The sequence below is a fragment of the Penicillium rubens genome (assembly GCF_028828025.1).
Source record: "Penicillium rubens strain IBT 27055 chromosome Unknown utg000001l_segment0_segment0, whole genome shotgun sequence".
NCBI classification, from domain to species: domain Eukaryota; kingdom Fungi; phylum Ascomycota; class Eurotiomycetes; order Eurotiales; family Aspergillaceae; genus Penicillium; species Penicillium rubens.
Window position 1 is genome coordinate 2,998,526 of NW_026890599.1, and position 23,395 is coordinate 3,021,920.

Below are 23,395 nucleotides of genomic sequence, written 5' to 3' on the forward strand. Positions count from 1 at the left end.
TTTTTTCTTTTTTTCCTTTGTACTTTTTGTTTGATTATGTATGAATTTATGGGTTAGAATAGTGTAGTTAGGGCTTGGATTGGTTACGGCCTTGTCTTGTTTCTATTTGGTGTTAGCTATGCATGAATGAAGATACTGTTCCTCTGTTCAATAAGGATGCCATATACAATCAGCATATGTCACTTGAAAGGATCGTCTCTATAAATCGGTTGTGGAGTCGGTGGATCCGATCATCGATCGCCACTGATTTGCACTATGATGGTTCTATGAAGATGTATATCTTGTATCTATGGATGGTTTTACTATAACGCCATACTAATGGGAAACAAGGTCATGCAGTTCACCTGATGATACACTCTTACCCAGGCTGAACCCCCTCATTTCGCTTACAGCGGAGAATTTCCTCCCCCAATTGGTCAAAGAACCCACGGGGCCAATCGAAGAGAACTGCCCAGGTGGACTGTGCTTTTGCTATCAGAAGGGACCTGTCGATTTCAATAATTTCAATCGAATCCATGTCCGCGTCACACTTTAGGGCCAAATTTCTTTTGCCAAATACGTCCATTTGCTGGGCATATCTCTTCTCTTCTCTTATCCCCTCCAAGCTTTTTGTTTTATATCCAAAATAATTCGTCTATCTCTTTTACTTTATTTTTTGATACCAAAACAGACTGTGCTCGTATTCAACCCCTCAGTTCCATCCATCCTTGATTCCATCTCACTCACCATGTCCGGGGTGGAGGTGATTGCGGTCGTAGCCTGTGTGGCAGCTAGTAAGAACATCTCCTGTCCTATTATCAATAGACGAGATTAACAACCCCAAATCGGCAAACAGTCGTCTCCGCCTACAGTGATGGAACGAGGATGTTTACTGCCATTAGGAAGAAATACCACGAGCGCCAGTCCACCCGGGAACTAGAACGGTCGCTCGCACGCGGCCGTACTGAGATCCAATCTCGGTTCGACCAGCATCGCCAAGAGCTTGGCTGGCGATACGAGGAAGGTGACTCGATCGCTCGTGAGCAGATGAAAGATATTATCATCAAATTGCAAGGGGCGATGCTGAGACACCTTCGCGAGGCGCAGGAGCGGGGGACCACGTTGGATCTGATGGCGTTACAGACAGAGTCCGAGCAGGGTCGCGCTCGCACTATACTTATTTTGGGAGACTTATACCAGCGTCTCTCGAGGCCACCGCCTGTTCCACCGTCTTTTTCGCTGTCTATCGAGCCGACCTATCATGGGATGAACTTGTATGGCCAAGGACATTCCACCAAAGGTCCGGATAGATACTTACCGTTCCATACAACGGAGATGGGCTATCCATCCGGCAGATATCCTGTATCACCAGGTAGTTATACACAAGGCCAGTTCCTACCGGAGGCCGTCTGTGCGTCACCGACGGAGACACCGGGGCCAGCGAAAGAGAGTGAGGCTACCAACCCAAGACCTCGCACGCGATCATCGGGCATTGGTTCAGTTGTGAGCAGTATGGGCGACTTGTTCCATCCCCGGCCAGGTCGTTGGAGTATACCGTCATTCCCGTCGTCAGCGCCCGAGCCTTGTTACCTACCACAGCCCGGAGGAAATAACGAAGCGTCGCCGCCGACGCCAGGACCGATTCCACAACTTGATATCAGACCGGCCACGCCGCGTAGACCCAAGCTGCGATCAAGCTCGATACCCCACGATGTGTATTGGGGCAACCCATGGAAGCAAGAAAGCCCCACAGACTCCGACTCGGAGGACGCCATCAGCCATACCCCGATCGAAGAAGAACACAACCTCCTCTCGCCGATCTCCCCATCCACACAAGTCCGCCAAGATTCCGTCTCCGCAAACTCGACGGCCTCAACAGACTCCAACACGTCGAACCCCTCCACCCGAAGCAGCACTGACCGATCTACCCAAGCAATCCGACCGCTATGGCCACCCAGCAAAATGAACAACTACCTCGGGTTCTGCAAAGGTGCGTGGAAGGTGCACACGGGATTTCGTGGATTCAAGATCTACTCCGAGCCCGGAACGGGTTATTACACGCAACAGTCATGGCTGCGGTGTACGAAGTGCGCGTTTGAAGCACCCATGGCCCGTAAGAGTTCCAGCCACAACCCGCAATTCGAGGAAAGCGTGCGTACGCATAAAGCCAGCGGTATTCGCTATCGATTCGAGTTCTTGGCGAAATCACACGTACCTTGTAAGCGGGACCCGGCGGCGCATTTTGCTCCTAATACCCCCCGCGGCACCTTTTGTTGTGTCTTCTGCTGTGCGATGGCACAGGGCTCGACGCAGGTTTATGGAAACCTGGATACCTTTCTGGCTCATCTAGCGGAACATCATTGGGCGGTTGAGAAGGGAACGTTGGATGTTTTGCCTAGTCTGCGGTGTGTGGTTGGTCGGCTGGCGCCTGATTCGGAGTATTTTGATGTGAATATTTTGCCGGTGCGTGGCTGATGTCTTGGATATTATCTTGGTGGCTGCCTTGGGTTTATTTTGGGGATGATGTCTTAGGTTTGGATTGGAACTGTATCTGGCGTTGGTCATACCCGTTTTTAGTTTTGGCGTTGGAGTATATCGGAGGATTGAAAATTGATCTGCACTTAGTTCAAACACGGGAGATATCCCCTTGCATGGGATGTGTATCATGTATAGTGTCCAATGGAGAAATGGTTTCAGGAATGTACATCAACTGCTGGACCAGGTTGATATTAAGCGTCGAAGTAACCTTACACAGTCGAGTAAGCCTTATGTACCCCTGAATAAATGAAATTACAGAAATCAAAAATATTAAAATAAATAAATAAAATAAACTCAAGCAGATTGGCCGAGATCCTTCATTTCCTCCAATCAAAATTCCCCCAATGTCCCAAAATGGATCAGAAACAGAAACAGCCGGAGTCCGCTCTCCCGAATAAGGAAAGCGCCGACTTCCCTTTTTTTTTTTCCCCGTTTCTTCATTTATTTTTTAACCATTTCTCTTCCTGGAGAAAGGGACCTCTTCCGCCTCATATTACTTATTTCAATTGATTCCATTCCTTCTTGAAGTACTTCATCCCTTGACTCGGCACTTTCGTCATCTCGCGTTCAAAGTACGCGAGTCAGTTTGATCCCCGGCCTCCACACATGGGTCGGTGCTTATTACTTCCCTAAGGTTGCGTTCTGAGACACTGGCCTCTTCTCATCTCTCTCTCACACTCACCACCCCTATACCCTCTCCCTCGAACCCGACAATCACGTTATGCGATGAGGTTGTCACTCCGTGTTAGTGCCGCTGCCGCACTAATTATCCTCACTCTCGTCTTGGTCTGTCGCAATCTGAAGACCAAAGGTGAATCGCTTCAGGATATATGGCACTTCGATACCGGCTCCTTCCGCACATCCCTCAGACCAAAACCTGAACCTGATAATGGACCGCAACGGAAATGGCGGGTTGCGTCGGATAATAAACCCGCTTTAATCTACCAGACCACCGAAATCGTGGTCCCTAACCAAGGTGCCATTGTGATGGGCAAGCGCAAGGAGGAAGATACCGCTTGGGTTGGCGCAGAACTGTCAGAGTAAGTGTGACTCGACTATGTTCCCAGAAGAAGACAGCCTAATGAATATCTCCAGATGGCGCAGCGTCATTTACACCGTCGACGATACCAATGCCCCGACGCACACACCGAAGAACAAGGGTCGCGAGGCTCTCCCCTACCTTCAATACCTGGTCGACCACTACGACGACCTTCCGGACGTTGTGGTCTTCCTGCACAGTCACCGCGACGGCGTAATTGCCGGCTGGCATATCGACACCATGGATTACAGCAACGTGGACTCGGTGCGGGCATTGCAGAAAGAATTCGTGCAACAGGCAGGCTTTGTCAACTTGCGTTGCCAATTGAGCCCTGGATGTCCCTCGGCCATCCAACCATTCCGTCAACCCCCGAATCCCGAAAGCCCGGGTGAGGCTCATTACGCTGCTGCGTGGAAACAGCTGTTCCCTGGCGAGCCGGTTCCCCGCGAAATCGCTGCCCCGTGCTGCTCCCAGTTTGCCGTCTCCCGAGAGCAGATTCTCCAGCGTCCCCGTACCGATTACCAGCGCATGTATGACTGGGTGATGGACAATGACCTGCCGGACGAGGCTACCTCGAACATTATGGAGTACTCATGGCACATCGTTTTCGGCAAGGATCCTGTCTTGTAAGTTGTCCTGCAGTTATATTATTTCCCCCGCTAACATGTTTGATTGTAGCTGCCCTGATTTGTTCCAATGCTACGCAGATGTCTACGGCGAAGAAGTCATCTTTAACTACTGATTATTCCAAATCACGGTTCTGATGCCCACAAGGGCCCATAGCTCTCTTGTATTCGAACCAGAATACGTTTCTTTATTACCCGGCACTTGCCGTAACTCCCTAGGGGAGAAATACCATGGTTACTGGGAAGATGCAGTGCCAATGCCGTATGATGACTTGCTTCAATGTCTATTTTTTTCCCCCTGTCAGAAGCAATTGTACAAAGACTGAAATGTGCCGGGAGGGCTATCACAGTGATATCATCTGTCTCGCCTCGAGTTGCACGTCCAAGTCATGAGCATGAGATATTCCTTTCGTGCTACGGCACCCATGTATATTCTATTTCCTTCAAATCTTATTCCTGTTCAATCATACACTGGGTAGCTACCGCGTAGCTATACCTTGCTATCCTGCAGAACCATCTTCCTGGCAACCTCATCCCACCGATACATCCCCCCACTACCAACATTATAATGATAATAATTATTGGTCCCGCCAGGAACAACAGCCCGGCGAAAGGTGATATTAATCCGTCCCCTCGTCGCCTCCCCTGCCTTCCCCTTCCGTTTGGGAATACTATGCAACCAATTCGACTGCGTCGCCCCGCGCATAACCACCATATCCCCTGATCCCAGAGTCATCTTGATCTGCTGCAGTGGCACCGTAGCAGCTGGCCTAGACCCAGGAGAAGAGACGGTATTCAATGTCGCACCCGAATCCGTACAACTCCCCCGCGTCGCACTGGTGCTACCCGGCCCGGGCATTGAGCGCGCAGCACTAGGCACGCATCCACCCGTCGTCCGGTTCGCAATTCCCCCTGATACGAAAGGCTTATGTTTCATTAGAAAATCCCGCTCGCCGCCTAGTGACAGCGAGGCGATATTCGGCTCGGGTCCGAGGAAACGCTCGTCATCGGAGTGGAACGCAATACTGTCGTCTCCGCTGGCGTAGTAATTTACTAGGCAGAAATTATAGCCGGGGCTTTTATTATCTGCATTTGCGCTTGCATTCGCTGCTTCGACCTGTTTCCGTAGGAGATCGAGGCAAGCTGGGATTGGGCGTGGTGTGCAGTGGTATTTTGTTTTCGGGGTTGGGGTTTTGGTCTTTGCTTCTACTAGAACGAGGTTGTTGGGGTTATCCTGTTCTTGGATGAAAGTCGATGTCTCATCGACTCCGAAGACTGTTGTCCATCGTGGTGTGTTGATTTGCGTTTCGATGTCGCCGCGGCGTGTTGTGTATTGGACGCGGTAGAAGGGGAGCTCGCGACGGAGGAATTTGAACAGCTCGTTTGCTGTTGCGCGCGGGATGTATGGCTGGAAGTGGAGGAGGTCGAGGTTTGGTTGGTTGTTGATTTCCCGGGGTGCGTTTGCTGGGGTTGCATGTTCTAGGCCTACTTCGATGTGGGAAGGGAGTTGGGCGATTGGGATTGGATAGCTTGGGTGCTGGCTTGGTGGTTTGGTGTCTTCGGTTGGGATGCTGTTTGGCTCTGGGGGTGAGATTGCGGTTGCGGTGTTGGATTCGATGGGATCGGTTTTAGGACGTTTTGGAGCGGTGGTTGACAGCTTGAAGAATGCATCGAGTGTGCGTTTTGCCATAGCAGGATGAGGGTGTTGGGCCTTGATAATTGGGATCGAGGCAGTCCACGGGGTTTGTTCGTGCGCGCGACTTGGAGAATTTATCGGTGATGTCATTTCCGATCTATATTACCCGATCTATATAACCCGATCTGGCTTGGCGTACATCTTGTAGCATGATTGTCATGGCATTCGCAGAGTAACTTGAGATCACTTTCTCGGGCTATATAACTATTGCTGGACTCCCTCAGTCTCGGCAATCTTAATCAAATATTTCACCGCAGAAGCCTTGCCGGCCTCCAGATCTTTCAATGCGCCCTCGAGACCCCCCAATCCACCTTTCCTCACTTCATATGGGTGGCCCGAGAACCAACCTTGTGCCAGACCTTGGCCAATAAATGGGAAGAAAGCAGCTCCGAATTCCTTATCACCAAGAGCCTGGCCCTCAGCAGGGGCCATATGAACAGACCCAACCATAGTCCGATGGATGCTGATTTGCTCCTTCACCTTATCAGGCTCTGCAGGTAGAACGACAGTAATCCTCCCAGGTGCATCGAGAGCAGCGCCGAGATTCACATAGCTTCCCTTCTCGGACACGGCATCGTAGGCATGGTGAATGGGTGTCCCCTTACTGGCAGCCTTGATCGCCGAGCGGACCGCGTCATCACCCTCACGGTAGTCGACGATCGTGTCTCCCTTTTCTCTGCTGATCAGCGTCTCAACGAAGGCTGCACCTTTGCCTGCAACAGCGATGATAGGGTGAATGTTCGATAGCTGAGCGAACTTGATCGCAAATGCGCCAACCGCTGTGGCACCGCCGTACACAACCAGCGGTGTGGGCTTATCAGCAGGAGCCCAAGGTAGAGGCAGTCTCAGTTCTTGATATAGGCCCAAAGCAGCAGTCATCGCAGCGAGGGGGATAGTAGCAGCCTCTAGCAATATGTTTAGTTTCATCCTCATAATAATCAGGACGCGGGGAACATACCTTCAAAGCTGGTCTTCTCGGTGAGGTGGAATGTTGTATGTTCCCATGCAATGGCGTACTCGGCATAACTTCCATGCGGGCTGAGCGTCTCGTGGAACGCCGCCACTTTGTCTCCCTTGCGGAAGTTCCGGACTCCTTCCCCTACTGCCTCCACATACCCCGCGATGTCATCTCCCTGGTTCAGGACAGTATCTGGTTGCCATTTGGGGACTTTCCAATCCTTCGGGTTGGTACCCGACACCACTACCCGGATGAGGACCTGGCCGGGTTTGGGAGTGGGGATGTCAACGTCGCGGATGATGACCGAAACGGTCTTGTCGATAATGGCTTCTTTCATTTTGCGACTTGTGACTTGAGACTTGTTACTTGGGACTTGGTTGTATTCAAACGGGTCAGTTCAAATGATTTATATGAACCTTGGAATATATTTGATTTGTAAGAATGTCCCGAGGACTCGGGCCGACGGTCTCCGGGTCGAATTACTAATTGAGCCGGGGAAAAATGAGGTCATACGAAAGTGGGTCCACGAGACTCCAGGTATATTGGTAAGACTGGTAGTACTCCGTACTTTGTACATACATGTAGACGAACAGAAGGGCTATAACCAGTTCTTCGTATAGTCTGAGGAATGGTCTCGCCTACCCGCCACTTACTTGCTTCCAGGATTCTCCAGGGAAACACTTCGATCCAATAACCACTTCGCGAGCCGTGGCACCACGATGACTTTGATAGGACTGAGATCACGGCCTTGCTGGTTGGCAATATCCCGCATATTACTTACTATCAAGCGAGTACACTCGGGGATCTGACCACCGATGAATATTGCCTCTCCGTGCCTTCTACCGAATTGACCACCACCCTCAGAGACACCGACTTGGAACAGAAATGGTTGGCCACAGAAATGAGGCCTAGGCACTCCAAAATACTTTCCTTTGCTTTACCTCTCGCACCATCGCTAGCAACGTACGCTCCAAGCTGTCGGCGTCGTCTCGGAAGCTTCATTCCCAGAGCTTGTAAAGCACCCCGAGGTATTCATCCGCTATTGCGTATCACTCATAGTGAGGAATCTGCTCGTTCAACTCATGGTTTCGGGCTGCGTCGTCCGAGTACGAAGTGACAATATTCCACACCATATGACCCTGGCTGAATGGTCCAGATAGAGAGTCAGCATGCGAGCGCGTACGGTTTCTCGCATGCCCACACTGGAACTCACAAAAATGAGGCTCCGTGTGACAGCGGACATGGGACGAACAAGGTACAACGGGTCAATGACGGGAAATTGTGCGCCTGATGCCAACGTGGGCACAACATTACTGGGGCCTTTGTATACATCGTACGCCCCCCGGGTGTGCGCAATGGACATCGCATAGAAACCGGATTTGTCAAGCGACTGAGCTAGCTCGGTCTAGAATGACAGATATTTGTACTGATCGGTCTTGCTTTTTAGGGTGCTTCCATAGCCCAGGCACCATATGGCCCGGGGACCGCTTTGTACATTTAACGGGCAGAAGTGTACGCCAAGCGGTGTCACCATCGCACAGGGTTATTGGAGGTTAATCTCCCGTTTGCAGTCGGTATTCGACATTTGAGATGAATATTTTGAATCCCATATCGGCCGATAAAATAGTCTCTGTGGGGTACGCAGTCATCCTGGTCTTTCGCGATTTCAACTCGTTTTATCGCAATCTGGAAGTCAAGGCACGCAATCCCAACCAAAATCCCCTTTGCACCCACATCCGTTCCGCAATCACCGTATGTTTACCTTATTAGCTTGGTTTCGATCTTCCAATCACCCTATGTCTAGACATGTTAGTCGCGTCTCTACAACTCATTCCGAATAACGCAATTGCGGACATGGACGACGTGAGATATGTCGCCCATATGGCAACTCTGATTGCTATGCAGTCCTTCAGAGCATGTCAATTGGCTGCAAATCTACAGGGACCAGGCCCTGGCATTGAACATGTGGTGGACCTTCCTGACAATAAATATTTCTCCGTCCTGCGATTTTGAACTTGGCTTTACTTTGCCCAGACATGTCTAACACGATAGATACGTCCAAGTTGGCTTTGATCCCGCAGGGGGCGGCCTATGGCCTTCTCATTGGCCTCAGCGTGTTGTTCTGTGGTGTCATTTTGATTGCCGTCAAGGTGCAGAAAGCATATCTTGCTGAAGATTCTGGAAAATCGGAAATGTTCATGGTTGCCAACCGATCCGTAGGGAGAGGATTGTGTGCGTCTGCAGTTTTCAGTTCCTGGATGTGGATAAACGAAACAGTATTGTGCGCGGCTATGACATATAGATACGGTCTTGCAGTGCCTCTGGTATGTTACCTCAATACCCTCAAATGCCTTTTCACGACTAATGGGCCATAGTGGTGGGGATCTGGTCTCTGTTTCCAAATTGCACTGATGGCAGCACTCGGTGTTATGGCCAAGATTCGGGTACCTTATGCTCATACATCGCTTGAAGTGGTTCGGATGCGCTATGGCAGGATTGGGCATCTCGTGTTTATTGTGCTCAACCTCGTCAACAACGTCTTCGGCTGCGCCTCGATGATTATGACGGGCTCTCAGCTAATTCATGGTGTTTCCGGCATGCACTATGTAGCGGCAACTATCCTTGTTCCCCTCGGAGGTCCGTGTTATTTCTATTCTGAGAATATCTCAGGAACCAAGAGCTAACTTCTTTATAGTTGTCCTCTATACAGCCGTCGGTGGCCTGAAGGCCACATTCCTGACGGACTTTTTGCACACTGCTATTGCCCTTATTCTCATCATCTATTTTACGATCGCTGTTTTGACAAACTCGTCGGTTGGCGGACTAAGTGGCTTGTATGATAAACTTATTGCAACAGCTGCGGATAATTACATCCCCGGAAACTACGAAGGTTCACTTCTTACATTCAAGTCTAAGGATGCAATTATTTGGGGGTTGATTCTAAAATTTGGAAACCTGGCACTTGTCGTCATGGTAAGTGGACTTCCCAAGACAATATTTGAAAGGCCCTAGCAAAAACTAGCGATATTCACGAAACGTCAAGTTTTTAAAAAGCTAATATGTCATTGGTAGGACACCGCATTTTGGCAAAAGTCCTTTGCGACGGAGGTCAAGGCAACAGTGCCAGGATATAATATCGCTGCATTGGCTGTTTTCGGTATCCCCTGGGGTCTGGGCACAGTCATAGGGTTGGCAACGAGGGCAATTCACGATACACCAATTTTTCCCACCTACCCTAGCTTGCTTACCGCCACTGAAGTCAGCTCGGGCATGGTGATGCCATATACCATCAAAGCACTCATCGGAGACAAAGGTATCATTGGATTCTTTTTCCTTTTGTTCATGGCTCTGACAAGTACCGTTTCCTCCTCAATGATCGCTGTCAGTAGCATCTTGTCTTATGACATCTATAAGACATACCTCAACCCAAAGGCTACCGACAAGCAAATTGTGGGAGTAAGCCACTTGACTGTGGTTATCCACGGTGTCTTTATCACCGGCATCTCCATCGCTCTCAATTATGGAGGGGCAAACATGACATGGATCGGGTACCTGAGACCTATCATTTCATGCCCGGGAATCATCCCTATGATTCTAACTTTGTTCTGGTCTCGGCAGACCCGGATAGCTGCAATTATCTCTCCCGTTCTTGGCTTCTTTACAGGTCTCGCTGTCTGGTTGGCAACAACCCAGTATATGTACGGCACTATCAACATCACGACCACTACAAATCCTTATCCGGCACTGTATGCTGCCATCGCTTCCTTCTTTACGCCGGCCCTCTATTCCGTTGTACTGTCAGTCTACAAGCCTTATAAGTTCGACTGGAGGGTGTTCCTTCGAATTGAACTGGCAGATCAAGCAAAAGCCCAGCCGCGCCCCCCAGATACTACCACATTGAACGAAATCAGCCAGGAAGACCCCGCAAGTGATTCGAAGGGTGTAGCTGAGTCTGTTAAACCAGTTGTCGATAGTCAACCAGAAAGCATCAACAACGACCCGGAGCAGATTGGAGACAAGGACGAAAAGAATCATACAAAGCAGGCTTCGTCCCAAAATTGCGAGGAAATCAACCTCGATGTTCAGCACCCATTTGACGACGCAACGTTGGATGAGCTGTACAGATGGCTCAAGATTGCTTGGTATATGTTCGGGGCTATTGTGCTGATCACGTTCGTTGCTTGGCCTCTTCCGCTATATCGTGACTACATCTTCACGAAATCGTTCTTCAGTGGTTGGGTAGTTGTTGGCATCATTTGGCAATTCGCTGCTTTTGGGGCGGTTGTGATTTTCCCACTTTATGATGGATGGCACGATATTGCGATCGGTGCGAGGGGTATCTGGAAGTCTTCCAAAGAGTATATAGACAGGGCCAAGAGAAGTTAGACGAGCTCGATGGATAATTGGGTAATTCGGAAATATCGCCCAACACAGCTGCGTAACCCAATGATACTCCAACTCAACAAACTTTGTACGCTCTTTAAAAGCACATATTTCTACTATACAATATCTTCAATCGGGACGAAACCTAGTGGATTGGCTAGGGAGCGCTAACAGGTGCTTACGCCGAAGTGTTAATCACACTAATCCAATAGTAAAAATGACTCTATAAATGACACATTTTCTGCTGATTCTGCCGAGGTGAGGGAATGAGATCATGGTGTTTGAGACCACAACATCGGCATTTATGTGAAACAATCTGTCCAACAATCCACATATGATTTGGCTATGGTGTGGATCAAACACTAGTATCTTGCATTATATCGACGGCTATAAACAAGACCTTTCAAAGTCGAGTACTATACTGACAATTGCACTGCCACTAGTCAAATGACCATCCCCCAGTCTTGTCAGCAAAGAAGTTATCCGGATCATACTTCTTTTTAATTTCTTGCAATTTCCCATATGTAGAGAAGGTTGATAAAGGATTTTGATCATAGTTTGCGTCGTTGATAAACAACGGAAGACCTTCGGCATTGGTTGTCGACGCAACCATATCACGGAAGCTAAACTGTATGGCATCATAGTCAGGCTGGCTCATTCCCGGCAGCGTTGTGATCAAATAATTCAACCAGAACCATGGACCGTCGGGCATATCCATTGCATTTCCACCCTGCGCCTTGCTGGCGTCTGTCAAGCTTTTTGGGACAGGCTGGAAATCAAGCGAAAGGAGTAGATATTTGCCTTTGTTCGACTCGCCCCAATTACGCCACACATCCAGGGCATTCTTGCACTCATCATTATCAGCCCGGTGGACTCCAACACGGAAGATATTGTTTCCGCGTGAAGCCTCGGTGGCGATTGGAAGTGGCATATCGGCTACCTCGGGGTAGGACTTTAGACCAGTAGTGTCGAGGAGATGTGGAATACTCGTGAAGTTCACGAACGCATCGCCTGCGTCAGGGCCATCGTAGACTAGGAACATGATGATGGCCTCGTCCAGGTTGAGATTCAAATCCGGGGTGGGCAGCTTCTCGTAAGTACCGATAATGCTAGCTTTGGGGTCGGCGTTGTATCGGATAAAGTTACTAATTGCCTCAGCGACGGTATCCTTCTGGGGAAAGGCGTAGATGATATTGCCCGCGAAAAATTGCCCGATAGGGTAACTCTGGACCGTATATTTTGTTACAACACCATAGGCATTGCCTCCGCCACCACGGGACGCAAAGAACAGGTCAGCATTGGAAGTATTGGACGCTGTCACGATTCGACCGTCAGGAAGTACAATTTCCAGCTCCCTGAATGAATCACAGGCCATGCCATATTGGGGAGAGAGATAGCTCATGCCACCACCTAGAGCGAGACCGGTTCCCACCCCGGAGAGTCGAGCTCCAACCACAGTGCGGTTATAATCCCCGAAGTAGTCGTATATGTCGCCAAATATACCACCTGGTCCGTATGTTGCAAGCGTGGTGTCTGGGTCATACGATTTTGCTGAGAGGTTGCTCAAGTTAATGAGCACGCCTTTGTCGGTTGACGAAAAAAAATTGTTAGGGTTGTGGCCTCCTCCTCTGACTGCAAACCGGCTGCCGGATGCTTGGATGGCCTGAAGAGCCACAGAGACATCCTCTGAGGATGAAGGATAGACGACACAGGATGGCTTGTAGGCATCCTGGGGCGTGCTCCAATACTCAGTGCTAGCGACATATTCCAAGCTAGCTTTGCTGGTGACGACTTTGGAAGATCCCAGTTGCGATGTTATATTGGAGCAAGCTGCCGGACCGGGGTCAGTTGCCAATGAACCAACAGACCCCAAAACGCCCACTAGGGCCAAGGCTAAGTATATCATGATTGATATGCTAAGTCGGAACAAAGCAGCAAACAGAATAAAAAATTGGGTAAATTGCTCTGACAATAAAAAGCTAGATCTACCAACAAATCGAGCGCATTCTTATACTTCCTTTCATCTACGCGTGGTGATTAATACCAAAAGCACCTCGGCATATCTATACGACGCGAATACGATAAACGGTAGAAATGCGAAGAATTTCAGCGATAGGCCTAAAAAGGTCTGAGAGACGGTGATCGTAATCTTTTTGGCATGTCGATCAACGGTCATTCTACCATATAGCTGGGATGCGGGGAAGCATCCACGAGGAACAGGCCCAGTGATAAACGCAAGGGTTGTCGGTTTATGGAAAAATTGTACAAATTGCGGTAAATAGTGCTGAAACTTCTATATTGACCTCGGCCTGTGCAATCCAGTTCAAGTCGCGGACATGTATAATCCAGCCAAGGAACATGATTGTTTTTGAGTAGGCGCATCGATAGTACTGACTTGTTACCCTGGTAAAACAGAAATTGGTAGAATTAGGAGCAGCAAAGCTAGGCCGTTAGGGATACGAAACATAGAGCATGTCCCATCAATCCGCTAGTCCTCTTTATGAAGTAGGCCTATTTTTTCAGTGTTGGCGTTTGCCACCCTTGCACATGATGAAATTCTAAACGGCGAACCGACTTTCGCAGTTAGATAATATATTCACTTGATTTAGCGGTTCTCTCCGGGGTCGATTACTACGGAATATCTGGGAGAAAACGGGCAAATAGAATTGTTTGCCCCTTCAATGCCGTACCTTTCCAGAAACCGATAGCATATTACCCTAGGCCGGCTTCCCCCGTGTTATGGCAGTGACAGGCTGCACTTGCTTGCTAGCTAGTTAGTATATTAGCTAGCCTCACCCAGTCAGAGAATCAATCCTTCTTCTATCTCTCTCTCCCTCTGGCCTCTGCCAGATCACCCCGTCTGTAGGTGGCTAGTTGGATGATACTATCCCTTCTCGGACTTCTCCTGCCAGCTAGGTCACCATCGTGCGAATTTACTGGACCATCTTGTCTCATTGAGATCATTGCTATCTCAGCATTTCGGAGACTCACGTTCTCATCACTACGCCGCTCACAGTATGGGACAGACCTACCACGTCGGAGCCCAAAGTTCCCGACCTTATTCTCAATTTGGGGGCGAGAGCGACTGGCAAGTCTAAAACCGGGCAGCATATGGAGCCGAGTCACAATGATAACACACTAAAAGGTTTCTGACTAATGAATGTCCCAACGGCCGCGAATAATGGAGAGACGGCGACCGCAGTGAAAAGTAGCGATAATGCCCAGTCCGGCCGATCTAGCGAAGCGCCGTTATCCTTATATATATTACATCAATTGTCAACATTATCATGACTTGTCTACACTTGCCCGTGAATTGCAAATCCTGGAAGCAGCGATGATGTAGTCACCAAGATGACAAGCGGCATGTCTGGGATTCCCGAGAAGAGGAATAATCCAACTTATCGAGTTGGAGACTTTTGCGGTAGGAGATGCGACATAGCCCTGGAGATTGTCAGACTGTTGACCAAGCAATGGGTTTGTGGAGTTGAGGCTGAGCCAGGGATGCGCTAATCCGAATATAGTATGCACCGCGTGCTTGAGTAGATGCGATTGGCCAATGATCCTTTCGAGTGGATTGTCCCTAACTCTTATATTTCCATAAGGCGCGTGGGTCTGATTATCGAAATCATTTTGCACTGCCCTACGACAAGAGACAGATAGGAAAGCAATGCGAGCTGAGGTGACATTGGAACAGTTAAATGGCAGACAATGTCCCATGGGTTGAGGTTAATACAAGCATCACACAATCTCTGTTTTCCTCTTGATTTCAGTAGCCCTTCATTCTCACTTGCGATTATGGCCATCGATTATCGACATGGGATCTCGATCCTAGAGATCATTGTTTACTCTCCAACCCTCTTCGTTTCTATCTGGATGGCATTCCATCATGGTTTTAAAAGGAGCTCGGGCTGGTTCTTTTTTATCCTATTTTGTCTTGCCCGCATTGTTGGCGCAGCATGCCATTTGGCCACAATTCAATATCCTTCCAATGTTAATCTATACATTACCTGGTCTGTCTGTACTTCACTCGGACTGTCGCCATTACTGTTGGCTTGCATTGGCCTTTTATCACGAGCGTGAGCAGCACCTTTACTCGTGGAGTTTGATGAATTGCAGCTAACCACATTTCTCAGAAATGATTCTATTATGCGAACGACCGCCAAGCCTCTACCTCCGAAAGTATTCCGACTTGTCGGGATATTTGCACTAGTGGGCGTGATTCTGAGCATCGTCGGCGCTACAAAAAACTCCAATATTGCCCATGGCCTTTTGACCACAGAATCGAAGGTTGCGCTCATCTTCTATCTCACTGCCTGGATCGGCGTGTTCGGACTTTTCTTCCTGATTTTGAAACGAACTCAAAGTATTGAGGACGGAGAACACCGCCTCCTCCTGGCTGTTGGAGTCTCTCTCCCCTTGATCTTCGTGCGATTAATATACTCTTTCATCTACACCTTCGGTCAAAAGGCCGAATTCAATATGCTGTCAGGAAATGTCACAATCCAGCTTGTGATGTCTGTCCTTGGAGAGATTTTTGTTGTTCTTCTATGCCTGGGTATCGGCCTTACACTTCAAGTACGACCCGCCGCAGAGTACACGCAACAAACCAGTGTCGCCAGTGAAGAAGAGAATTCATTGGAGTTGGAGGGTGGCCATCTACAGGGGCAAACCCGTGAAAAGGTACGAGCTCAAAGACCAAAGCGTCGGGGTGGTCCCGTTACGAGGCTTATAATGTTTATTGTGGATGAGGCCAATGAACGGAGGCAATGAATGATTACATCGGCCATGGTTATATTTCTGATTGGAGCGTTGTGGTACACGGGTGTCAGAACTAGTGATTGGATTTGAATGGATGTATATAATATTCAGAATACAGAGAATGAATCTTCATTTTGACATCTATATGCCATAGTGTAGATTGACTATCTATTGGAATTCTTTCTAACCTGTGTAGAAGTGTAATTAGACCGCTGGTTACGAAGACTTCTTATTCTTCGGTCGAGAACTATGTTCCTGGGTGCTGTGAAATTCTCAAATATACTGATTATTTTCCATTATTTTCCCAGTCTCCATAGTCAAGCACTTCTCTTGGTATGGCCTTGATCGGATAACAGTGCCTTCACTTTCAACTTGCTCCTTCCATCTACTTCCCTAATGAGGAAGATGAGTTAAACTAAGGTAGTCTCTTCACAGTTTCATCGGCCTTCTTCAGCTTCCCTATAAAAGTTAAATGTTACGATTAACGCCACTCCAGCTAGTTATAGTAAGAAAACCAGATCGATTTCAGCCAGCTAGACTATCAATAGGAGCAAAGCACTCTATTCCGAGGCCGTGACGCGTAAAAGAAAAATCATTTCCTAAATAAAATCATTCCGTATCATATGAGAAACATCGCATATACTCTAGCAAACCCCCACACAGTGATTGGCACCTCCTTTACTACCTAATATTAGCCGAATGCTTAGCACAGCCAGCCAACTAACGTACCTAAGGTTGGAAGGCCACCACAAAATGTCCGAAAAAGTAAACCTGAATACAGGTTGTAATCAGGGCTGGAACCTGATTTCTCGGAAACAGCGTCTGTCTTAACTAGGATCATTTCTCTTCTATCTTGTTTTCCACCTGTTGAATCCAACTCCATAGTATATTAAGCTTGAATACTATTAGCGTAATTCTGAAATTGGTCATAAAGGGCTTACCTCAACTCGCAGGCATATGAAAGCGATCGAGAATATAAGCATAACAACATATAGGATTGTAGTTGTTGTTGAGTCAGCGTCCATATTGACGTTAAAGGAAGGGCAGAGAGAAATAGAATATCGTAGTTAGAGCCGAGAGATAGAGGCAAGATTGTCTAGTTGAGCGACCAGAAGATAACTAGGAGGTTGAATAGAAATATAAGAGAGGGGAAATTTTTAATTATCAAGGGCACTAGTATGATTCAATAGTTACGCTTGTCCGAAGTATAGGTAGGGCTTATGACCGTTACCTACCTACCCAGCTAGCCCTGCAGCGATCTTGCAGATTTGCATCTGTCAGGTAATTTAGTAGCGCTAGTTTAAAATATGTATAGAATATAGTCGGTTGGGCGTAGTGAGATAAGCAAGACAATTGTTGGATGCCTTTGAGGCATCACAATGTGATAGAACCTCCATGTATGATAGCTCTCTCTCCTTTCCTTCTCTCCCTCCTCTCCTCGTGCGAGACAGTCAATCGATGCAGTGTTTTCTCCATTCCATTTCCAACTGGGTCGCATCTCCATTAACAATAAATACATGGAAAGTCAGACGACCCAAATGATATTATTCACGTCTTGGTTTCTAGGAGATGGCCGAGGGGGAACTTCTTGGAACGAATAGGTTGCAAAAGGGAAGCTAGCTCATGACGAATACATCCGGATGACTGATTGCCAGATTCTCTCTTAATATTGTCTCATTTGCTGGTCTGATGGGCCGACCCAGACCCCGACCGTGCCTCCTTCATTTTCTCTAAATCCCCCAAATGTTGTTTTAATGCAGAGATCTCACGTTCCAACTCAACCGATGAAGCGAGTCGGTATTTGAGCTTCAAAATCGCAGCTGAAATCACAAGCAGTGCTAGTGAAGTAGGGTACGCCCACTGACCAACCTGGCTCGGAGTCTCCTCTGAGGGTCCATCGTTGGAGATTTGGATCTCTATCCAAACGACAAAGGCAACTATTGTGAACGGACTGACTATCATGCTGAAGAGTATTCCGAAAAGGATTGCAGCGTCAACAAGCACATGGAGAAATGACCCGAGGAACCGGCGGCTGAGTAGGTGTCGCATTCGGCGCCAGACAGGGGTCTTCTCATTTGTCGGTCCTGCTTCTTCCCCATTGTCACCCGGGCTGCTTACTAGCCTCGTGGCACCACAAACTTCATCTTTGAAGCTTTTCCAAATAGTCTTTCGTTCTTTCCAGATGACCACGATCTGCGCAGATGGGATCCGTGATCGGTAAGGGAGGAATCGATAAGTCAAGAGGAGGCAATTGAGGATCAGACAAAGAATTATGAGACTGTAGATATATCGATGCGAGTAAAGGACCTTCTTCCAGAAGCTATGGGAGGTAGCAACTCCGAAGTCTCCCTCTGAGGTGGCTGAATGCAATGAGTCTGGTTTCCGTAAAATTTGGGTTGAATTAAAACAGGGGTTGAAACAGATATCTCCTAGTTGATTCCATAGCGATATGTTCGAAAATGTATCCCACACGCTGTTGTTCCACGTGGATGTCCTCCATGAGGCTTGCCAGCCGTCATTTGACGTGTCGTTGAAAGGCGCAAGATCAGGAAAGCAAAACATGTACTGGGGTGGTGTTTTGGGTGTTCTCGCGGCATATACAAGGGCACATATGGAGCCAGCCAACATGAGAGCATGCCAAAGGTAAAAGAGGAGGTTCCTTGCTCGATCGTGGGTTAGGATGCGGGACCAGCATTGGAGCGGCAGAAAGACGAGATAACCAGTGATAACGATAGCAAGGACAGCATCCGAGTCAAGCTCAAGTGATGCTGGTGAGATCATGACATGGTCTGCTTCAGTTACCAAAGAAGGGAAATCATTTCGCAGGCTGGAATTAGCGGGCAGGTACGGAATAGCGACAGGTCCAGGGTCTTGCGATGGTTGGTGACTAGAAACCATGATGAAGGCTTGGATTGCCGCCGTTCCCGCATATGCCGCTGCAGTTCCTAGGAATACATTCATGACCCATCCTGTCCATCGAGTGACACAGGTTGCCAGCAGAAGCGCGTAGAAGAGATATCGCGGACATGAGTTGTATATGGTGCTGATTGGATAGAAGCAGAGAGTCTCCTGGGCAATGAATAAGGGGTGATCCGTGGGATCCATTGGAGAGACGAAGTGGGTGGAGTTGAGGTCAGAGTATTTTTTCCGTTCATGTTGCCCAGGTGTTTGTTGCCTTCTTCTTACGTGACTCTTAATCTGGTCACTGACGTCACACATTTTTATTTCACGATCTTCAGAAGTTCCCCCTCGGCCATCTCCTAGAAACCAGAGAGAGAAAGAAGGAAGAGATTGATTCTCTGATAGATCTAGGCTAGCTAATATAGCTATAGTTACCAGTCACAGCGCCAAGCAGCTAAGTACAAGAATTCAAATGTAGCAGTTGGCCATAATATTAGGCTCCGTTATATATTTAGTCCATCATCGCCCAGTCGGAATCGGGATCAGAGAGAGCGAACATAAATTTGGTTACCAAGTCGATTATAATAATTCTGTGTCCAATTCGGAGCGACCTAAAAATGCAAGTGGTATTGGTGTTTTGGTATCTCACTGCAGTTTCCTTTAGTCCCGTCTCATTTCCTCAACAATTGTGTAGAAAGAACAATCATGCTTTCGCGGACGGACGAGAGTCTTCTGCTTCGCCCCCGAGAGTCACATCACTATGCCAATCTTTGAATGCGCGAGTCCGTAATCTCAAGGAGAACATGCGATCAATCTCCATTGGCGTCCGCCCTTTCATCTCTGGGATGGCCAGCCACACTACAATGACGGCAACTGCGGCGAATCCTGCCATCACGAACCCTGTTTTTGCCCTCAGGTTCCCTTGATCTATGTTGTAGATATACGGCAGGATGATGGCAAATACTGCAGTTCCAATACCGCTAGTGAACCACCCAATACCCTGGGTCTTGGCTCGAAGTTGCAGTGAGGACGCTTCGGCGGCAACCACATGAGACGCAGGCCACGACCCAAGACCAGAGACCATAGTGATAATCATCATGCTAACTGCCGTATACCTAGTGCCGCAAAGTTAGCTCATCCTCCTTAGTGGTCCGATATAGCGTCTTACCAAATTGTCACGGTTCCCTTGAAGATCCCTGCTATTCCTATGGCGAACCATAAAACCGTAACAATACCTAGAGTCAGTAGAATGAGGAATCTTCTTCCAAAGGCATTCAGCGCCCATAAACTGACAACGTTTGCAATCAGGCCCAGCCCGATACCCAGAATCAAGAATACCAAGCTATTAGATGCACCCATACCCACGATCTGCATAAAGTAGGAGGCATTTGCCAGGAGCTGCAGTCCGAACATCTGAGGTATCACATTTGCAAAAGCCACAACCAGTGTTCGGCGCATGTTGACTCCCCTGAAACAATCGACGTATTCATGAGTTGCGCTCTCCTCGTCCTCTGCTAAAATTGACGCCTGTAACTCGTTGATTACAGCTTGCGAGTTCACATGGGTTGTATCAAGCATTCTCTGTGCGTTTAGAGCCTTGTCTGTCCGTCCGTTTCTCAAAAGCCAGGTTGGACTCTCTGGCAAGAAGGCCGCTAGAACAAAGGGGACCGCCGAGAACGGCCATTGCGACGCAAAGCAAATCCGGTAAGATTGTGCGCCCGTATGCTTGAGCGAAGTATAAACCACGATCGACCCGACTAGTTGTCCGAGAAGTGTGAATATCGGATAGAATGCAATGATCGGTCCTCGGAGAACAACAGGGAGTACCTCGGACATGTACGTCTGCGTAACACACAGAAGGATGCCGATACAAACCCCCTGGAAGAGTTTACCTGCGAAGAATACCCCTCGGCGAGTTTCCATTCCGTCCGGTAGATCTGAAATGTAGCATATTGCGACTGCAATGGTGGATAGGAAACTGCCTATAGCGAGCGTTATCCGACGGCCACGACGATCTTGATAGTAACCACCGAGAATGGAGCCTAACATCAAGCCAATGCAACTGGAGACGTTCCAAAGGGAAAGCCACATAGAAGGGATGATATGTTTTCCGTCGAGTTCCTGGCCGAAAACAACTCTTTCTCGTGTCAGCAGTGACGCTTGCTATTATTTTGCGGGGTCTTATTTACTGGAATTGAGGCATCGCAGCCACCGTCCCTACGATGACAAGGTCATATCCGTAGAGAAGGATTGCCGAGCTTAGTGCCAGGCAATAGCCCACGATTCTGGGAAATCTCTTGATCGATTGCCAAAGTGGTATGTGTGATGGCTTTCTGCTTGCATCAATGCCATCAATGACATCAGCGCCATGCTCATTGGACCCTTTCGTGGTTTGTGTGTCTGCGAGGTTCATATCGTATAGGTGCTTGTAGTAATGACAAGGGAGAACGACGGGGGGAATTTTTTTTCTCTTAAAGCTAGGGATGTACAAATCCCTGCAACATGGCAGAACAAAGAAACCCGTATACTAACCTTAAAAAGGGTAGAATCACTCTCCCAGAGCGCGTGCCATATGCCAACGGAACAACATCCTCGAACCGAGTGTCTTGTTTTTGAGGATCTTCTGAGCACTGACCTCAATGTGTCGCAAATAACGGGGATAATTGGTTGGTGTCTTGATCCTATTCGGGTATGAGCTGGTCCCCCGCACAACTGCCAAGGCGATCGACTCGGAAAAGAAGACCATCGCTTCGACCGTAACTGGGGTAATCCTTGGTCCTCCCGCTGTTATACCATGTACATGGATCCCCAACATATACAACTATAGAAAAAGCCACAATACGCGAGACTTTCACAGCGTGTTAAAGGGTTTGCAACCCTTACCTTTTTCCCTTCTGGCTTACAGTTAGGAAGGCCGATGGTATTGAAAGCAACCCCCACTCTCGGTGGATCTTGCCAGAGTGCGCATTTGACGTTCGGGATCGAGACCATGTCGCTAGAAGAGCGAACGAGTGGCTGGAGGGAAGCGGCGGGAAGAAGCCGAGCCCTCCAGGGCTGCATTACTGTTACGTCAGCCAGGCTGATGCCTGGTTTGTCAGGCCAGACTTCACTGTTTGCTAGCTATATTAGCTAGCCTACATCTGTTAGAGGATCAATCTCTTCCTTCTTTTCTCTCTCTTCCCTTCTGGCTTTGCCAGATCAGGTTCTGGGCTCTCTCTCTTTTACAGAGCTTTCTTTATATCGGTCTTTTCATCGTTTTTTTCATCGTCTTCATCGTCCATTGCACATTTATCAGCGTGCAGGTTTATCTATTTTGGGGACCGGCGAGCCAAAAGCCGTGAGAAGATTCGCTTCGCTATGGGCAGTTTGAAGCGTTTAAGTGAGCACTGGAACCTGGCCAAACGAACTTACCGTGAGATTGGAATTGTCACCCGAGAATTGTTATCTCTCGCAAAAGATCCTCCGGCTAGTTTTTGGGTGCTGTTGACCCGTCCCTTTCAGATCCCATTTCACCTGCACTCCCGACATTAGACATGTTGAATTTTGATTTCTGTTCCTTTTTTGACGCGGATGCTCCTGGTTTAACTGGAATGAATTAATTTACTTACAATTACTCCCCCGGGTGGGGGTGTTAGCTTTTAGTGATAACATCTATACTGATTTTATTCCCCTGATTATGTGCTTATATTCATGGATGCTTCAACAGGTAATGTGCTATCGATCGCTATAATCCTCGGCTACTCTCATTTCCGATACTCCTCGTCAATCTGGATAAGCGCCCCCATACCGTCCCTCTCAAATACTTCAGTGTCCGTCACCATGGTGGCAATGAGCGTCGCGGCCTCGGTCTTGCTAGCATTATCGCTGATGCGATGATGACACCCAGGTGCTTCAAACCAGCTTCCACCCTCTTGAATTGTTTTCATAGGCTCTTCGTTCATTTTATTAAGGACCGTCCCTTTAAGGACATGAGCGCCAACGTTTGCGCCCCCATGCCGATGGGGGGAGTTGATCCGTTGGGTGGGAATTCGATGCGCAGGCTGACCATGGTCTTGTTCGGGATGTCGACCAGCTTGTATGAGTAGGCAATCTCTATCGAGGGCATCGGGCGGCTTTTTCTTTGGTTAACTTCCAACTCAACTTGGTGCGGCAATTTGCTTACCTGGGGTCATAGGTCGGTTCCTGCATGTTGGAATTCTAAGTTTTTTTGGTTGTAGTGACAGAGAACTTCGCGAAATTCTTCGGGGTTTATATAGGAGACAGGTCGGACAGAATGTAGTACAAGATATTATTACCTATCGATTTGCGACAAACACACGTCCGGGTCCGAGAATTAACGTGGTTCTGCGTAAGAAATACCCCTTCGATTCATTACTCTTAGTATAATTTACTGTCACATCTGTTAATGCTTTAATACTCACATATTTCTTCTCAACCGGAGATCTGCCAAGATAAGTGCGGGTTTGTAAAGATACGGTTAGAGGCTACATTAGATATCATTTAACATAGGGGGATAC

At 48.3% G+C, this 23,395-nt stretch overlaps 11 protein-coding genes across 11 annotated transcripts; 4 read left to right on the forward strand and 7 right to left on the reverse strand.

Annotated features, from left to right (window-relative positions):
• Nucleotides 1-727: 727 nt before the first annotated feature.
• On the forward strand, nt 728-2,454 carry N7525_001183 (uncharacterized protein; the record flags this gene model as incomplete). The annotated part of the gene is made up of 2 exons (XM_002558182.1): nt 728-773; nt 836-2,454. 2 exons carry the CDS (start codon nt 728-730, stop codon nt 2,452-2,454), a joined length of 1,665 nt encoding a protein of 554 aa, XP_002558228.1.
• Nucleotides 2,455-3,243: 789 nt separating this feature from the next.
• N7525_001184 (DUF3431 domain-containing protein) lies at nt 3,244-4,298 on the forward strand (the record flags this gene model as incomplete). Its single annotated transcript, XM_002558181.2, has 3 exons — nt 3,244-3,557; nt 3,613-4,182; nt 4,235-4,298. The coding sequence occupies 3 exons, from the start codon at nt 3,244-3,246 to the stop codon at nt 4,296-4,298; spliced, it is 948 nt and encodes a 315-aa protein (XP_002558227.1).
• A 374-nt stretch (nt 4,299-4,672) lies between these two features.
• Nucleotides 4,673-5,968, reverse strand: N7525_001185 (uncharacterized protein; the record flags this gene model as incomplete). Its single annotated transcript, XM_002558180.1, has 1 exon — nt 4,673-5,968. One exon carries the CDS (start codon nt 5,966-5,968, stop codon nt 4,673-4,675), a length of 1,296 nt encoding a protein of 431 aa, XP_002558226.1.
• Nucleotides 5,969-6,082: 114 nt separating this feature from the next.
• On the reverse strand, nt 6,083-7,173 carry N7525_001186 (zinc-binding alcohol dehydrogenase family protein; the record flags this gene model as incomplete). The annotated part of the gene is made up of 2 exons (XM_002558179.1): nt 6,083-6,783; nt 6,837-7,173. The coding sequence occupies 2 exons, from the start codon at nt 7,171-7,173 to the stop codon at nt 6,083-6,085; spliced, it is 1,038 nt and encodes a 345-aa protein (XP_002558225.1).
• Nucleotides 7,174-7,885: 712 nt separating this feature from the next.
• N7525_001187 (Nitrilotriacetate monooxygenase component A/pristinamycin IIA synthase subunit A) lies at nt 7,886-8,308 on the reverse strand (the record flags this gene model as incomplete). The annotated part of the gene is given in 3 exon segments (XM_061211793.1): nt 7,886-8,038; nt 8,050-8,241; nt 8,264-8,308. The coding sequence occupies 3 exon segments, from the start codon at nt 8,306-8,308 to the stop codon at nt 7,886-7,888; spliced, it is 390 nt and encodes a 129-aa protein (XP_061071019.1).
• Nucleotides 8,309-8,872: 564 nt separating this feature from the next.
• On the forward strand, nt 8,873-11,222 carry N7525_001188 (sodium:solute symporter family protein; the record flags this gene model as incomplete). The annotated part of the gene is made up of 4 exons (XM_002558178.1): nt 8,873-9,160; nt 9,212-9,473; nt 9,532-9,809; nt 9,909-11,222. The coding sequence occupies 4 exons, from the start codon at nt 8,873-8,875 to the stop codon at nt 11,220-11,222; spliced, it is 2,142 nt and encodes a 713-aa protein (XP_002558224.1).
• A 436-nt stretch (nt 11,223-11,658) lies between these two features.
• N7525_001189 (FAD-binding oxidoreductase) lies at nt 11,659-13,125 on the reverse strand (the record flags this gene model as incomplete). Its single annotated transcript, XM_002558177.2, has 1 exon — nt 11,659-13,125. The coding sequence occupies one exon, from the start codon at nt 13,123-13,125 to the stop codon at nt 11,659-11,661; it is 1,467 nt and encodes a 488-aa protein (XP_002558223.1).
• Nucleotides 13,126-15,365: 2,240 nt separating this feature from the next.
• Nucleotides 15,366-15,989, forward strand: N7525_001190 (uncharacterized protein; the record flags this gene model as incomplete). Its single annotated transcript, XM_061211794.1, has 1 exon — nt 15,366-15,989. One exon carries the CDS (start codon nt 15,366-15,368, stop codon nt 15,987-15,989), a length of 624 nt encoding a protein of 207 aa, XP_061071020.1.
• A 1,662-nt stretch (nt 15,990-17,651) lies between these two features.
• On the reverse strand, nt 17,652-19,082 carry N7525_001191 (uncharacterized protein; the record flags this gene model as incomplete). Its single annotated transcript, XM_002558175.2, has 1 exon — nt 17,652-19,082. One exon carries the CDS (start codon nt 19,080-19,082, stop codon nt 17,652-17,654), a length of 1,431 nt encoding a protein of 476 aa, XP_002558221.2.
• Nucleotides 19,083-19,581: 499 nt separating this feature from the next.
• Nucleotides 19,582-21,291, reverse strand: N7525_001192 (uncharacterized protein; the record flags this gene model as incomplete). The annotated part of the gene is made up of 3 exons (XM_002558174.2): nt 19,582-19,993; nt 20,047-21,015; nt 21,068-21,291. 3 exons carry the CDS (start codon nt 21,289-21,291, stop codon nt 19,582-19,584), a joined length of 1,605 nt encoding a protein of 534 aa, XP_002558220.2.
• A 1,330-nt stretch (nt 21,292-22,621) lies between these two features.
• N7525_001193 (cupin domain-containing protein) lies at nt 22,622-23,066 on the reverse strand (the record flags this gene model as incomplete). Its single annotated transcript, XM_061211795.1, has 2 exons — nt 22,622-22,970; nt 23,041-23,066. The coding sequence occupies 2 exons, from the start codon at nt 23,064-23,066 to the stop codon at nt 22,622-22,624; spliced, it is 375 nt and encodes a 124-aa protein (XP_061071021.1).
• Nucleotides 23,067-23,395: the final 329 nt, after the last annotated feature.